The sequence below is a fragment of the Opisthorchis viverrini genome, assembly GCF_000715545.1.
Source record: "Opisthorchis viverrini unplaced genomic scaffold opera_v5_56, whole genome shotgun sequence".
Classification (NCBI taxonomy): Eukaryota; Metazoa; Platyhelminthes; class Trematoda; order Opisthorchiida; family Opisthorchiidae; genus Opisthorchis; species Opisthorchis viverrini.
Window position 1 is genome coordinate 1,525,220 of NW_008751713.1, and position 18,591 is coordinate 1,543,810.

At 42.3% G+C, this 18,591-nt stretch overlaps 1 protein-coding gene across 1 annotated transcript; it reads right to left on the reverse strand.

The window, feature by feature from the left end:
* Positions 1–1,647: 1,647 nt before the first annotated feature.
* On the reverse strand, positions 1,648–4,533 carry T265_03818 (hypothetical protein; the record flags this gene model as incomplete). Its single annotated transcript, XM_009168389.1, has 1 exon — positions 1,648–4,533. One exon carries the CDS (start codon positions 4,531–4,533, stop codon positions 1,648–1,650), a length of 2,886 nt encoding a protein of 961 aa, XP_009166653.1.
* Between the last annotated feature and the right edge of the window lie 14,058 nt (positions 4,534–18,591).

The following is an 18,591-nucleotide window of genomic DNA, read 5'->3' on the forward strand; positions in this document are numbered from 1 at the left end:
TTTACCTCCTCCCAGTTATGACTGACGCCTCGTGAGGACATAGCATTTAACGATTCACACAGTCCATTTTGGGAGAATTGTCCAACTCGTGAATCAGACGATTTCCGATGGAAAAACGAGGGTTATTTATCGATTCCTCCTGAAAGCTTACAGAAAATTTAAAGACAATGAAACCATGATCTGAATCAACGTGATTGGCCGGCCCAGTAAGGTCAATGATCAAGAAAAGAGCCTCGCAGTCGATCCGGCTCCACGGTTTTCCATCAGTAGATGGACGCCATGCAGCGCAACAGCGCCCAGTGCGTCTGAATACAGTAGTGGTCAGGAACCATTGGTGATTAGTGCACTACTGTGGAAGATAATCACGACTACCGTTTCTTCTTGGGTCCAGGTTGAACAGATAATCAGATTGTGTAACCGGCGAAGTGCTACGTCCTACTTATGTCATTAGGCCACCACCAACCAGGACAAAATCCCAACTTCCCGTCCTGAATAGGAGAATAGTTGGTACCTAATGAAAGTTATCTTTCACCGGATCACATGCAGCGGTCACAGTGACAGTATTCCTTTTGGTGCTGGTTCCTATGAAAGCTGATAAGCGGACAACAAACGGGTAGTTATTTACTGAGGTCACATGAGTTAGAAAACCTCAGCTCGGAGCTGGGAGCTATACCTCCACAGCCGTAACCTGCTGAGGTAGATGCAACATAACCTAAAGTTCGTAGGCGGTAGTGCCTAGATAATGACGGTTCTGTAAGTCCAACTTCCGTATTCAAGTATTGGAAACGCAACGCGTATCAACAGGGTCAAGGGTGGGTGCCAGAACAAGTCGTTGGCTGATTTGCCTCACAGTTTTGGCGTTAAAAGTCGCACCAAAAACTTAGGAACGAGGTGTGAGAAGCAAACGCGAGGCGGAAGACACGAGCGCTGCGCCTTACAGTCACTTCCTCGGACGCAACATTCCCTCTATCTGGAGAGCGACTGGAACAGGGAAGATATAAAGGAAGATCGGTGGTGAAAGATCGGGGGTGTTAGCAGTAATCTGCTTTCGCCTACCGACCTGCAAGTACGGCGGCATAGCTTACGTGATCACAAGACAGCCGATATGGCATGAAATTATGGGCTTAAATATATTTCCTTGTTAATTTCCTGTGTGAATATACGGCCATTGCGCCAAAACCTAGACGTGAGAACGATTAAGGCCATCAGGTCACTGGCTCAGAAGTCTCAAGTAAATTGATGGTTGGCAAAATAATACCAGAAAAGTGCGATTTCTAAAGAACAGGTTGCCATATATCTTCCAATTCTAAAACTAGAGGACCAAGGAGTCGTTCATTCTACCCTCTATCTATTGACCCATCCGGTATAGGTGACTCTGTGCATGTCACACGATCAACCGGCTGTATAACTCACTGACCACGTCACACCACAGCAAGGTTCAGTCTCTTTGTTGCGGAGAGCAAATCATGCATTCCAGATCTAGGTTACCATGGCCGATTGTATGACATCTTTCGTATAGTTACTGATTCACGTTCTCCTACTTTTGTTCGTTACAACGCCAAGTGAAAAATTGCATTGATGTTAGATAAATACTCTCAGACGGAACGATGATGGGCCTAGTCAGTGTGGCACGTGACGGCGCTTTAATTAATTCTGATCTACGTAAGCAGAATACAGGACAACTGAACTTGACAAAATAAAAATTAGGCTGACCTGTGCAACGCGACTGCCAATCGCTGTGTCCAAGGACAGGTTTACCATCCGATTAAGTGGCTTTGGAAATTCCCATTCCGGTGCATGATCGTTTACGTCAAGCACCCTTATTAATAGCTGGGCGGACCCTGTGAGTGACGGAGAACCTGCGTCTCGAGCAAATACGTCCATCACAATCAGTTCATTTCGTTCTCTGTCCAAAGGGGTGAATGCTCCGCTACTGAGGGTCCCAGCTGAATAGATTGAAGTTTGTGGGGTACGTAAAAAGAGGTCACCGGATTTGGAAACCGAAAACCAGGAATGTATGTTTGCATCTGAGTGTGATTGCTTGTAAATAAGCTCTTGGGGCGACTGGGTGATACTCATAGCCTCAGCGCCCGTCTGCAGCCAGTAGGTTATTTGACTGTTGGTATCATCCACATCACAGTCTGTCACGTCCAGTCTGCCAACATGCATTGGTGGAACGGCGTCCTCAGTTATGTTAAATTCATAAAGCTGTTGAGAGAATTTCGGTGTACAATCATTTGCATCCTTGATGTCAATTGTCACGGTTGCATTTATTCGGTTAATTGTTGAGTGGTTATTGATTTTCATCCGGGTGTTCTCTGTGGGCAGCATTGATTGGTCCGTATTCCCACCGTCACGTATCTCTACTGTCAATAAAATTGATCTGACTTGCTCGCGGTCAAACTTTACCAATACTTTTAGTTCCCCAGTCACAGAGTTTAAATTGAACCATGGTTCGGGAGGGAGCTCAAGTCCGTTAACTTTACCGATATCTGTTGGTTTATTGTTTTCTTCATCTTTTTCAGTCTTCTTTGATGGAATATACCTCGATGGCTGGATAAGCTGAAAACGTAGTCCTAGGTTACCTGCACTCGTATGGGGGTCATCTTCATCAGTAGCCTTGAGTCTAGCAACAAGTGTATCAACTGGTGCATCCTCTGACAGTTGTGCAGTCAAAGGCCCAAGAAACTGAGGTTTGGAATCATTTTCATCAGAGACAATTATCCTCAGTAGTGCAGTAGCTGTGCGAATCTGTCCACTCTGTTGATGAACGTAGCTTCTAAATTCGGGCGCCGTTTGTTGGACAATCGATTGTTGATGGTCGTATTGATCATGACAGATAATTTTTACCACCACACGTGGTTGTTTCTCTCTATCCAACGATTTTCCCGCTAGCGATATTTTAAACCGGAATTTCTCCTCCATTTGTTTTACTCCATCGACTACAAGAGGCTCTATCTTAAATTGTTGGTTGCTAATTGAACAAACTGGCTGTAGGATATTTACCAGAGGATCTACTGTCCGCTGAACGTAAGGTTCTGATAGCAGAACTTCCTTCTGTTTTCCCATAGTGATGAAGTTTCGGGCGCGTAATTCGGCAGTCGAATCCTTGTCCGTCACAGTCATTGTTGCAATCAGTTGGTCATTCGGTCCATTCTCAAGGACCAAAACTGTTAATTGCGCATAAGGTACATTGGCATGGTAGTCCATGAGATCCGGTAACCCCGTGACCAGATGCGAATGCAACTGAATTTCCGGGGCGTGATCGTTTATATTGATAACATGCACATCTAGTTCCATTTCATCTGTCCATTTGCCATCGGAAACGAAGATAAAAAGTTGATGAAAGTGTGACTGTTCATAGTCGACCACACCATGAATTGAAATCTCCCCCTTCCTAGGATCAACATGAAATCGCTGCCGGGACACACTCGAGGTTGATGGACGGAAACCAAAAGTTAGGCGCAATCTGTCCGAAGGATCAGCATCGTGGACTGTGGGTTGATAGATGCTCGTTCCCACCGTTGTGTGTTCTCGAACAGAAACCATATCTGATCGCTTCAAAAATTTGGGTGGATGATCATTAATATCGGTTACGGAGATGTTAATCAACAAATATCCAGTCAGTGGTTTTGGTCTTCCAGCGTCTGAAGCGTAGACAATTACATGGTGTTCCGATTGCTCATCATGACTGAGATCTCTGTTAACCACGAGCCACAAACTGGATGCCGGGTTATCCGGAGATGTAAGCCCGGTCATTGTCCTGTCCCAGTCTAGCACAAAAGCGTCAGGCATACTTTGAGTCTCGATACCATAGGAGGAAGTTGTATTTTCTGGACTGGCATCTGGATCAACAGCAGAGGGAAGGGAAATTCTGGTCCCAATTGCAGTGTGTTCGGGCACACTCAAGTCCAGCCTAGGAATAGCCGGAGCCGTAGGTAGTAATCTGTTGCGAACTGCTTGAGATTCGTTTAAATTTTGAAGGCTCACGGAGACCGAAGAATGCGTCTGCCAGCTGGGAGCGTTATCATTCACATCCAAAAGATAGATATTCAGTTGAACCAACTGTTGTCTGGTGTAAAAATCCGATGACGTTTTCAATGTTAGTTCTGTCAAAAATAGTAAAACAAGTGTACATGACCCAGATTCCGTAGTTGTCGAAATGGTTGAATCAACCCCTGGGGCTGATGTCCGGAAACTAGCCTTAGCCTGACAGCATATGCTTGAATCCACACAGTCAGCTTCACGATCCACACGCGTTTTAACTCGCAAAAGTTGCTTACCTGATTGAGTGGAATGTAAGTAGAATAAGTTATTGGGCTCCAGGAATTGCACAGTCATTTGAGCTATTTGAGCCCCTTCTTCAAGTTGTCTGTGAACATGAGTCAGCTGATGAGCAATTAGTTTGTCCATTTCAGCCACTATGGTAGTTCTAGGTAGTTCTTCTTCCAACTCAATATTAATATGTAAACTGGACTTCTCCTCACACCGACAAATGTGGATGAGCAGAACAAATATGGGAATTTTCCACATGCTGTTTGCTGTTAACGAGACAACATTTTTGTGTAGATGTTTTTTTCGCAAGGGAAACCCACGTATCTTCCCACATCTGGTGTTCTCCCACACCATCGTGGTTAAAAAAGTAGTATCACAACACGCCGGATACCATTCTCAAAAGTGTGCCCAATTTGTGGAAATAATGCAGTGATTCGCCGGGACTATGTGATGGACATCCCGTGTTACTTGAATCCCATTGGCAATTAGGCACAACAGCAAGACGGAGCTGTTGCTGATTGGCTGGCCAAAGCCGTGCATTGAACAGATTGCGCGGAGGTCATCATTCCAGACCAGTCATAGTTGATGGCTTTCCAGCGAATGAGTTGACAACGGGATAAACGGAGCGTTCCCAATTGCTTCTGAAGTGGATAGATAGATTGAAAATCGGTTGCACTCTTCTGGTAAAACAAATAAACCGTTCCTCATTGCCGTGCTCATGAACGTGTTGCTCGGTCCTTCTAAGGTTTGAACACACACCATTTCCTCTGCCTAAGCCTTCTCATGAATACAACTCATACAATCAGACTGTTTTTCATCCACTATACTATCGGATTCACTTGCCTTGATCACGATCGCAATAGGGTTGTTGTAACGAATAGCTAATCGTTTACTTCACTTAACTACCTCACTGTAAGCCCACCGGGACTCTTCCACATCAGACAGATCATACTTTTAAATATCGTGATCTGGAGTGTGACACAGTGTCCCTGACTAGGTGCGTGAGTCCAACATTTATCTTATTCTACAGGGCAAGGTGCGATTCAGTGAACGGATGAAAGCCGTTACGACGTAACTGGTTGAACAGATGTGTCATGAACCTTTCTGACGGGGTCCTCCTCAGGGCACGGAAAGTATCTATTTATCGAAGCAGGCCCTGTTCTAATCCTTGAATAAATCTGTTAAGGAAATTTGCTGTTTGCAAGCGACAGGACTCTGTTCAATTAAGTTTTCAACCGTACTTAGTTGTCGAAGTCCATCAAGTTGTCCAACTTACTGGGAATTACTAAGCGCTAATCCGACCATACAAATGTTTTAGCATTCAATATATCAGTAGAACAAGAACCTACACTTTACACGATATGTACACAGCACTGAGTCGTGACTACTGAATGTGTATCTTCAGAAGCCAGAACCAACCAGCGCTACTTCACGTGCCAGTACACATAGTGGAGCCCCCAAAAACTATCTTCAAGCAATTCTGTTGCATTTCCTTAAAGGAAACTACTCACAACACTTCGACAGCCCACAACCGGTTTCACCCTTCTTGGGGCTCACCAGGTAGGCACAATCCACGAGTTCCGTCAACCTTATGATCTGCTTGAATCCAAATTGGACTGTTTTCGAGAAATACACTTATTTGCTAATAATTTTGGTTTTCACGAGAGACTCAATTGAATCTCTCGTTCATGATATTCTACAACTGAATATGCTGCGCACAGGCCGTCTCATGTTCCAGTTGGCACGAGATATTGCAGTATATTTTCATAGAGAAAGCTACTCACCAGGTTGCTAAAGACCCTTCGACAACCCACGATATCTCGAATATCGTGCCAACTGAAACATGAGGTGGCCTGTGTGCAGCATATTCAGTTGTAGAATATCATAAATGAGAGATTCAGTTGAGTCTCTCGTGAAAATCAAATTGATTTGCACATGAGTGTATTTCTCGAATTCTGTTGCATGATTGTCTTGCTGATTTTTTTCATCATGTTCTAGATATTTTCGATGGGACTTAAAGTCGCTGAGTAGACAGCCAGATGCAAGAGCATACCACAATCGTATCGCGGCTAATCGAAGGTGCTTCGCAATTCACTATGAAATGGGTCATAATCATGGACTACCACAACGCTTCATTTTTAGTCCTCAGTCAGAATGTTAATTAGACCTCGAAACAAAAGCTGACGTCTATTATTTGTGGAAGACCCTTGATGCAGTGAACAACACAGTAGACCAACTTTGTCTATTGCACTGGTGATATAAAGATTGGTGCCGTGTCCATTGCTAGAGTTGATCAAGCTCTTAACCCTACTGAATCCAGACTACCGGTTTGGCTGTGGACCACGATAAGTTTACCTAGAACACGATCATGAACGAAAGCGTATGCATTATTTCATCCACCCAAGTAGCAGGACTCTTCCCGACCTTTCTATTGAGCAGTCTAAGAAGAATGTGCGCAGGAACTCACTCACCATGATAGCAGAAGAGCTAACAGCATGATTGAAGTCCAAATTCTGATGATTCGAACAACTCATATGAGTGATTTTGGGTAAAGGCAAGTGACCACTTAGTTAGGCAAAACCATGGTCAACTTTTGCTTACGTAACAGCTATACTTTCCCATTCTGTCTCACATCCCAATCCCAATTTAACAATATGTCGGAAATCCAATGCAGTATACACGGACATTACAGTGGGTATAACGTAGTGATCATTGCGCACGTTTGCTTGGTCACTGCTGGCTCACATTCGAATCCGATGCGAAAATATCTACTCCCAGGTTTTTGTTCCAACTCCACAACAAGATCGCTGGCAATATATTAAAACTGGCGTGAACATGCAAATACGACTCCTGCGTTCGTTGACTGATAGTACATAAAGTGATATGCTTATTATGATAATGGCGATGCCTAAGCCTTTTACGGAGTCCGTGACAAAATTTTCCATAATGCATACACCGATTAGTGTATCATAATTTATAAATTCCAGTTGTCATTTGTCGCTTTGTACACACACTCAAGTTGAGTGAATTGTACCCATTCAGTCATGCGTTGAGGCTTCATTGTCTACAGTTTTGAAGAAGTAGAGTGTGCGTTGTAACAAAATACTCCAAAGGGAACACAGTCATTGCGAATTATGAAGTGCCGCTTGTACGTCTTCAATCCGTTGTGCCACGTTTCGTTGCCGCTGCGTTTACTTTAGAACCAAATGCAACTCAGACAGCTGTACACAGGTAGATTATCTAAACAAGCAAACATATGAATTCAGTAATCAAACTATGCAATTAAGATGTGCCTTCATTCGTTACGCTAGAAAAGTATGTTCATTCTTCAACGTTTCAGTAATGCCCTACAAATAACCGTCAGAAACGTTAACTTGCACGGACTGTACTCAGACTGGTAATTGGGATTACTACTGTTCTTCAAGCAGGACCACTTGTTTGGTTATAAGCAAGCCACGGGACAGCCTAGCTTTAATTCAAACAGCAAGGTCTTTAATCGGTGTGAAGGAAGCGAGGTTGCGGAGAAGTAAGCAGAAGGACAAAGCACTTGGACAGGAGTCAAACTAGCAGTCTCTTACCAACCGGATAAGTGCTTCCCAAGTAAGCTATGTGGGAAATACTGCGCACCGCCCTTATACACTATACGGGCCTACAACACTTGAGAACACTATTAGCGTCACCACAGTACAATGTTCTGTGTGAACTTTAGGAACGCGAGTCACATATCTCCGTAAGGTTCAAACCAACAAAAAACTATGGTCAAATTAAACACAAATTGTCTGTAGTAGAGTATATATTCTTCAGACGAAAGTGATGTTTAGCGCTTGGGTATAACAACTATGTATGCCAGTTAAGTGTCAGTACATGCCACCAAAGTAATGCTGTCAATGATGATTCTGAAAACGATGCGACCTCAAGATTCTGTCAGTAGCATTGAAAACGGACGGAATCGCCGCAGAATTTCCTGCGAATGCACGCAACGATTTTGGAGATACTTTTTATCAAACATTGACGGAATGTCAGACATTCACATGATGAGCAAACAAGCGTATGAAACAGGAAGTGGACCTGCAATCTCCAGTTACCAGAACAATGCTGCGCCAACTGATCTACCCACCACACATATGCACTTGATAAACACACCAGCTGTCATGCATCTATCTGGATGGAGATAACCCACGTTCCTTTCCCTCAACGGATACATTCCAGATTCCATTAGACGTAGGTAGTACCCCAATATCATAGAAGCCCTGGCTAGAGGTGATGCGAAACAGATGGAACCTTGGTTAATCTTGAATTAGAGGCGAAATTCACATACTGTGAACAAACTTGATGGGTATGTAGCATCGAACAGATAAGCAGGACATCTAGATTTGGTTCTCGCTGAGGTTTTTTCTTCTTTCACTAAAGTATGAAAATTACTATCCGGGCCAGCTACCCTGCGTTAATTTTCCACCTGCCTACTTCGATAATTGTTATCAGCTATTCCTGGGGAAATCTTGATGCGTCATTTGCCTGCCACGAAACAAACGACATTCCAATCAATTTGGTGACGGTGAAAATCTGCTGGTCATAGTAGGATCCTGAGGAATTCATCTCACAGGAGAAAGAGTAACGGCGGATGCACGTACATTGCTGCTCATTTATTGCGCTACCTCGAATTGAGGCCTTAAAATTTGCGGGTCAAACACGCATTGTGGCACAGCGGTGTGGTAAGGGATAGGCAGATACCACCTCTGCCGATCAAAACATGAGAAATAGATTTTATCTCACGACATCGCCTTTGCTGGTTCATCTGCAGTTCAAGGGATCCACTTTCTGGTAGGACTGACGGAAGTGGAGCAACGCTATGCACTGTTGTTTGACCTTGATTGAAATTTGGAGGAGTCGAAAATCATAGATCTTCATCAAGGACCACTTCCAAACCAGACTCATCTTAGATCATGACCCGATATAGCCATTAACATAGAGTGAAGTACCTTGAAGCAAGATTAATCCCTGGGATTGTACTGCGTGTTTAGATAGACTTGAGAGTTAATTCGAGACTAGCTTGATGTTTATACTTTATCAGAGTACACAGTAGTTCCACAGGGGAGATGCCACTAGCCTTGCTATAAGTCACGTTCTTTCCCATTCTACACGTACTTTGCGGACTAGATGTGAACAAACTCCCCGATATTGTACTTCCCACTATCTTTTGGGGAAAAGGTCGTTTGGTGCAATGCATCTATGCTCGGGGTATATCATCCAAACTCGAATTCCATTGTCCCCATAGAGAGTACACCTTGAGAAACAAGGTTTCTCCGGTAACCGTTTTACTGAAGCTCATTTCAATCCCAGAAATGACGATCTTGTAGGGGATAAAAAAATGAAAAGATATTCTTTTTGTCAATTCATTATCTCTCCGCAGCGAGAGTTTTTCTAGATTATGAGGGTAATCTTTTATACGAACCTCTGTTACGCTCAAATACGCTCAACCATTTTCTTTGGAAGATAAATTACTGTATACTTTACTGACTACAAGGAGGTCTGAAACCTACAGTGGTTTCCCTCTATTGTGCTTAACAGTGATGTCCCGTGGATGAGTTAAGTAAACGGAGGAAGACAGCCGAAAGTGACCGACTTCATTAGGTTTCTTGTGTGCTTCCGGTCTGAATTTGACCTCTTGTGGTAAAATGTCAGCAAAATATCATAGTAAAGTAGGTTAGACTTTCCAGTTTCAACTAAAAAATAACAGATATATATATATATATACCTCAAGTGAAAATGTTCATCAGTTCACCTTTGAAGAATGCAATGCAAGCTATACAACAAAACTCTCGAGCAGCTACGGTGAGTAGGGCCAACTACAAGCTAGGATCAGACTTTCCCATAAGACTAGCCCATCTTTACTACCACCAGGAACAGTTCCACCACCGACATTTGACAAAAGGAATCATCGATAATCTTTCTACAGTTGGATGCGTGGTCCCCAAATTAAGCAAACAGAATAAAAACAAATCAAGAGGAATGAAAAAGGGTTCTGATAAATTGACATAACAGCAAGAACAAGGTGAATCACACAAACAGGATGTTATTTTTTATTCAGTAGCACGTTCAAGTATAACAGTGAACTAAAGCTGTTAGAAAAAATACAATTTCTGATCCGAATCAACATTGACCAAGATGGAGAAGCAGAGAAGTCACGAGTTTCAGATTCTGATAAACGGTCGTACGAAATTCCTCATCCTTATTAGGCATTTTCCAGAGGGCATGGATGGAATGTTTCATTTGGCCCAATTTTTAGGTTGCGCGCACACCAGATGGTCTGTACAGTTGTACAAGACTGATCTATCACTCTGAGTCTAGATGGTAGGTTCAGACAAGGAAGAGTAACTAATACAGCTGTCTAACTATGTCAGAAGTATGGAATCAAGCCATACCTCTCTGTCGGTTTCGTCAGTATTTTTTATCTGAATAAGATCGAATCTCACATCAATCCACTGGACAGTGTCTTTAGCATGTTAATCAACAGGAACGCTATCCGCAAGTTAATGCCAGATGTGTGTACACGTTTCGTTGGCATGCAGGAGAAGCTACATGCGAAGCTTATCAGTAAAGATGAACCTAGCCTGGATAATCAAGTGTATGGTCTTTGGCTTGTTCGCTGAGCTGGGCAATTTGGTTGCAAACGTTTCATCACCAATCGAGGTGACAACATCAGTGCGTAGTTGTGCGTAGCGGCACAACCACTAACCCACCGCTACGCACCATTACGTCCCCCAACAACGCACCGATGATGTCACCTCGATTGGTGATGAAACGTTTGCAACCAAATTGGCTCAGTCAGCGAACAAGCCAAAGACCATACACTTGATTATCCAGGCTAGGTTCATCTTTACTGATAAGCTTCGCATGTAGCTTCTCATGCCAACGCCCAGCTCAGCGAACAAGCCAAAGACCATACACTTGATTATCCAGGCTAGGTTCATCTTTACTGATAAGCTTCGCATGTAGCTTCTCCTGCATGCCAACGAAACGTGTACACACATCTGGCATTAACTTGCGGATAGCGTTCCTGTTGATTAACATGCTAAAGACACTGTCCAGTGGATTGATGTGAGATTCGATCTTATTCAGATAAAAAATACTGACGAAACGACAGGGGAGGTATAGCTTGATTCCATACTTCTGACATAGTTAGACAGCTGTATTAGTTACTCTTCCTTGTCTGAACCTACCATCTAGACTCAGAGTGATAGATCAGTCTTGTACAACTGTACAGACCATCTGGTGTGCGCGCAACCTAAAAATTGGGCCAAATGAAACATTCCATCCATGCCCTCTGGAAAATGCCTAATAAGGATGAGGAATTTCGTACGACCGTTTATCAGAATCTGAAACTCGTGACTTCTCTGCTTCTCCATCTTGGTCAATGTTGATTCGGATCAGAAATTGTATTTTTTCTAACAGCTTTAGTTCACTGTTATACTTGAACGTGCTACTGAATAAAAAATAACATCCTGTTTGTGTGATTAACCTTGTTCTTGCTGTTATGTCAATTTATCAGAACCCTTGTTCATTCCTCTTGATTTGTTTTTTATTCTGTTTGCTTAATTTGGGGAGCACGCATCCAACTGTAGAAAGATTATCGATGATTCCTTTTGTCAAATGTCGGTGGTGGAACTGTTCCTGGTGGTAGTAAAGATGGGCTAGTCTTATGGGAAAGTCTGATCCTAGCTTGTAGTTGGCCCTACTCACCGTAGCTGCTCGAGAGTTTTGTTGTATAGCTTGCATTGCATTCTTCAAAGGTGAACTGATGAACATTTTCACTTGAGGTATATATATATATATATCTGTTATTTTTTAGTTGAAACTGGAAAGTCTAACCTACTTTACTATGATATTTTGCTGACATTTTACCACAAGAGGTCAAATTCAGACCGGAAGCACACAAGAAACCTAATGAAGTCGGTCACTTTCGGCTGTCTTCCTCCGTTTACTTAACTCATCCACGGGACATCACTGTTAAGCACAATAGAGGGAAACCACTGTAGGTTTCAGACCTCCTTGTAGTCAGTAAAGTATACAGTAATTTATCTTCCAAAGAAAATGGTTGAGCGTATTTGAGCGTAACAGAGGTTCGTATAAAAGATTACCCTCATAATCTAGAAAAACTCTCGCTGCGGAGAGATAATGAATTGACAAAAAGAATATCTTTTCATTTTTTTATCCCCTACAAGATCGTCATTTCTGGGATTGAAATGAGCTTCAGTAAAACGGTTACCGGAGAAACCTTGTTTCTCAAGGTGTACTCTCTATGGGGACAATGGAATTCGAGTTTGGATGATATACCCCGAGCATAGATGCATTGCACCAAACGACCTTTTCCCCAAAAGATAGTGGGAAGTACAATATCGGGGAGTTTGTTCACATCTAGTCCGCAAAGTACGTGTAGAATGGGAAAGAACGTGACTTATAGCAAGGCTAGTGGCATCTCCCCTGTGGAACTACTGTGTACTCTGATAAAGTATAAACATCAAGCTAGTCTCGAATTAACTCTCAAGTCTATCTAAACACGCAGTACAATCCCAGGGATTAATCTTGCTTCAAGGTACTTCACTCTATGTTAATGGCTATATCGGGTCATGATCTAAGATGAGTCTGGTTTGGAAGTGGTCCTTGATGAAGATCTATGATTTTCGACTCCTCCAAATTTCAATCAAGGTCAAACAACAGTGCATAGCGTTGCTCCACTTCCGTCAGTCCTACCAGAAAGTGGATCCCTTGAACTGCAGATGAACCAGCAAAGGCGATGTCGTGAGATAAAATCTATTTCTCATGTTTTGATCGGCAGAGGTGGTATCTGCCTATCCCTTACCACACCGCTGTGCCACAATGCGTGTTTGACCCGCAAATTTTAAGGCCTCAATTCGAGGTAGCGCAATAAATGAGCAGCAATGTACGTGCATCCGCCGTTACTCTTTCTCCTGTGAGATGAATTCCTCAGGATCCTACTATGACCAGCAGATTTTCACCGTCACCAAATTCATTGGAATGTCTTTTGTTCCATGGCAGGCAAATGACGCATCAAGATTTCCCCAGGAATAGCTGATAACAATTATCGAAGTAGGCAGGTGGAAAATTAACGCAGGGTAGCTGGCCCGGATAGTAATTTTCATACTTTAGTGAAAGAAGAAAAAACCTCAGCGAGAACCAAATCTAGATGTCCTGCTTATCTGTTCGATGCTACATACCCATCAAGTTTGTTCACAGTATGTGAATTTCGCCTCTAATTCAAGATTAACCAAGGTTCCATCTGTTTCGCATCACCTCTAGCCAGGGCTTCTATGATATTGGGGTACTACCTACGTCTAATGGAATCTGGAATGTATCCGTTGAGGGAAAGGAACGTGGGTTATCTCCATCCAGATAGATGCATGACAGCTGGTGTGTTTATCAAGTGCATATGTGTGGTGGGTAGATCAGTTGGCGCAGCATTGTTCTGGTAACTGGAGATTGCAGGTCCACTTCCTGTTTCATACGCTTGTTTGCTCATCATGTGAATGTCTGACATTCCGTCAATGTTTGATAAAAAGTATCTCCAAAATCGTTGCGTGCATTCGCAGGAAATTCTGCGGCGATTCCGTCCGTTTTCAATGCTACTGACAGAATCTTGAGGTCGCATCGTTTTCAGAATCATCATTGACAGCATTACTTTGGTGGCATGTACTGACACTTAACTGGCATACATAGTTGTTATACCCAAGCGCTAAACATCACTTTCGTCTGAAGAATATATACTCTACTACAGACAATTTGTGTTTAATTTGACCATAGTTTTTTGTTGGTTTGAACCTTACGGAGATATGTGACTCGCGTTCCTAAAGTTCACACAGAACATTGTACTGTGGTGACGCTAATAGTGTTCTCAAGTGTTGTAGGCCCGTATAGTCACCACTTCTACTGAACTGGGATGAATGGGCAGCCCCAGTGCGCAAACAAAGATAAGCAACGCTGATCGGTTACCTTCCATGAGGCTTAGCAGTTTTAACTTATAAGTCCTGAGTAGAAACTAATATGTAGGTTCGCCTGACATACCTGAAGACACTGCCCAGTTGAGCTTTTAATGCAAAAAACATCTTGGTATATGGTACAAGAGGGTGGGGGATTTATTTGAGTAGAGGATCCCCAATAATGCTAATGAGATAAACCTTGGTGCCTATTTACCTATTATTGTATCTGTCGTTCATAAATGCAGTAAGATTTAACGTCTTGTTTATGAACACAAAGTTTGTAAGTAAATGGCTGCTTTTTGTTTTGTGTATCGTCAACACTCATTTTGCGGCCCGAGTTTAGTTAAGTTCAGTTGCAGAATCTGGCTGCCGGTTTTTGAACCGATCGTTTTTTGACGCTCACCACATACTACTTAGCAGTTTCCCTTTGATGTTTACCTGGTTTGTTTAAAAAACACATCTGCCAGCGACCAAGTAAAGTAGGTCTGAGAAGCTTCACAAGTAAATAGAAGAGACGGTCTCTAAGCTTCCCAGGGTGCCGCTTAGTTTTTGTACACATCTACTTCTGATGCTCTATACGGGAGAGCCGCTATAATACGAGAAACTCCGCGCACTGTCCGATTAGTGGCTTGAACATGTCGAGGTGACCTGTCTTGGTTTAATACTTATGTTCTATTATGGAAAGCTATATCTTCCCGTTTGAGGGGTAAAATGGATGTGGTATTTTTCAGAGGTGAATTCCACTGTCAACTCGCGGCAGGACAGATGATCTCACGACTGTTCTAGTACGGAGGTTCTCACGAAGTCTAAATGAGTGGCATCTTTGTGATTAAATAACTTGGACTACTGGCATTCTGCAAATCATTGATTTTGGTTTTTAGAAGAGTTCCCTCTAGGGTACATTTAACTCAGATGAAACAGACCTGATCAACAAAAATTTCTAAGCTTAAACGCTACGCAAGCTAAACTGAAACTAAACGCAACACATTAATTTATCACCTGTCTAGAAAATTCGGTCATCAGAGTCATGAAAAAAAATGATTAAATCAAACAGTTCAGACACTTTTCGAGTCCACCAGCATGGGCAAAGTGGGGTGCTTGATGTTTCAGGTACAGATTAAAACAGGATGAAAATCACCCTTAATTACGTACCATACAATAATTATCAAACGTTTGCAGTTTACACACACTGTACTTCCTTAATTTAGATTTTTGCAGTAGAATTACTTTTTTGTTTTGCTGTACCTTTCAGACGACTCTTTTTGAAATTTCACTGCGTAGATGTTTCTCATTCAGTCGGAACCAACCTCACTGATATCATATGTTTACACAAACACACGCGCACCACATCTCCCTCTCCCCTCAGTGACCTTAATATTATATTGTCTAACTACCGTGTTTCATGCCGTGTACACTGAACCTATTCTCAAGCACAATCGAGTCCTCCCAGACCTTACGCATCCGTTTACTTTGATCCAACTAGGCCCAACTATTTATACCATAGCTACGATGCTTTGTCCTCAGAAGGTTTATTGTTCTTCATGCTTATTTGAAACAATGACTGGCAAGCTTGTTGAGGAGCTTGTAAGTCCGAATTTCCGGGGGAAAACGTTTTTCTACATTCTCTTGTGTTTCCTATATCTAGCAGTGTAGTCAGTGGTTAACAAAACTCCGTCTGTACTCCAAACAAATCACGATTGTCGTGTTTTTTCCTTTTTCTCCTCTAAACTCCATGGTGGCTACAACATACTTTTCCTCATTTGTTCTATTCGAGACATTGTTTAATCGATTTTGTCTAGGGAAATGCTTGCATGTGTTTTTAACTCGTACTATTTACCGGCTGCCGAGTTCAACGCGATTGCCTTCTGTTTGGGTGCATTACCTTGATACCCTCTGTTTAAATATTGATCAGTGGTTCTCAACCCTTCTTCGTGTCACGAGCAAGTGATCAGACACCCTCACATTTTTGGCTACTGTCAACTCACTGTTTGAAAGATTTCGCAATACTGGAGGTCATAAAACACTTGACTTTGCCGATTTCGGGTTGTCAGTCTTTGGGGGGCATGACAAAGTTCATCGCCTTCTAGATTTTTCATTGTCGTATCAAAGCACCTTGACTACATTCAATCACACTGTTGTGCAGAATGCAAGGGAAGTTAACAAGAATAATTTCATTGCAATCAATATGTGAATGGCCACATTAAGGTAGGAACCTTATTGTATACAACTGTTTTCAACGATATGGTCGTACTACTACCTATCATGGACTTTCTTTCCATCATGGACTAACCTCAGGCAGAAACCGTAGAACCCAACCTCTGAGGATAACAGTCTTGAACCATGGAGGTCCTGTCAGATGTCGCGACCGCTTGTGTGTTGCATGGCGAGAGAGACAGTGGCTACCTTTTATGCAAAACTACCTACCACTAGTTTCGTTCGTGTTGAGGAAAATGTGTTGGAAACTGACCAAGACTTAGTCGATAAAAGTGACGGCGACTGAGACAAGTACATCTGAACCACAGTCAGTTTACCATGACCTAAATAGTGAATATTCGTTAAATATTCTGATTTGATAACTTTTTTCTTTTCCTAATCGGACGGGGTGTAAGAAAATGCTCCAAACGAACACCATCTGCGCAAATGGCATCAGCGTCGAACAAAACAGCGTTCAGTTGTTTTGCAAGACAGTTCACGAATTGTTCCCGTACCCCGGAACTCAGAGGATGGCAGGTTTATTATCCGGATATTGCTGTACCAATGTAGGTTTTGTTTAGCCGGTTGCGTACCCTAAACTTTTTCCATTCATAGAAAGCTCAAACTTTCAGAGGCGTCTTTTCATTTCATCCATCCACTTAATGTGCAAGGGAATCGTTTCAGTAAACCTTCAGCTGCAGATAGAATCTTTGTTACCATGGTGATTGCGTGACGAATGCGGTGGTCACCGGCCAACAAAGACATCAGGCGGTCGTTACGAACTCAATCATTGTTCACAGGAAACGGGACAAAGTGAATTCTGGAGGTGTTGAGCTTGGCTGCGTCATAGAAAACGTGACCTTACTCTTCCAAAGGGGAAAGTTCCTACAACGCGGCTACAAGTTCCAGTGTTCCCCTTCGAAGACAACTGTATTTTATGGCTACTTCAGCTAGATGACGTTAATTTGAGAAGCCCAAACGGTCACCGTGCAAACTCACTGTGCGCTTCTACCATATTTCTAAACCATATACTGCTGAATAGCATAATCAGGCAAATCGAAACAAAAGAAAATACGCTCAGTGTCAAAATGAAACACACATGTAAAAGGATTTAATGTAGGTGGTGCGTACTAAAATTCTTGTTGAATTTTTAACACATGAAGGACAGTATATGAGATGCTGCGCTGTTTAACAAGTTTCCTGAATTTTCATTTTACTATTGCAGATGAAACGATAAATTTTATACTTCGCTGATCACTAGTCACTTTTCTGGGGAGACTAAAAAAATTCGCTTCATTTCTCAACATGGGATTTTCACTTGTGTGGTCCTGATAAGGGCGTTGGGCTCTATTTAAAAATTAACTGATTTGAGAGAAAATGATTCAAATAGTTCACTAGGCAAAATGTTTTATTATTGTCGAACATCCGTTAAATTTAAGAAGGGATGAGTGAAAACGGTGTGTAAATTGGGGAAGATGGACAGGACCTGTCTCCATCTAGGAGAGAATTACTGATCATTCTTTCTCCGATAAATACTAGGCTTCACGACTTTGTAACAGTTTGGAGCTACATGACAAGTTATCAGCATTTTTGATTGCTTCACTCACTGTTTGTGGATTTCTTGTCACTGCTGAATAATTGGGCGAACCAGACAATTTCACGTGTTAACTGATCATTCCATAGTGACAAACTTGACTGAAATGCCTTTGTGTAGCAAAGAATGTTTATGAAGCTTTTGGACGTTACAGATAAAATTGACTGAAGCAGTTATACTTTGTGTAAGTGTTTGAGATGTCATACTGGGTGTCAGCTCTGATAAGGCTGTAATTGTTATGTATTTCTTATCCTTGAAGCATGTTTAAGCCTTGAATAACCTTGAATAACCTGTCATCCTGTGCCGCTCATATTTTTCTACCTGTCATATAAAATATCAAAAGTCTGTTTGTGATTGCACAATCGCAGTTCAGATTTTCACCTGCGTTATAAACACAAGAATTTGACACTTCTTTGTGCCTATCTCTGCATCCATTTCTGGTGTGCAGCTGCTTGATTCTTTATGGCCAAAACAGTTCAACTGGGCTATGAAAAGAGCAAGGTTAGGCATCTCATGCCAGATCGAGACATCGCA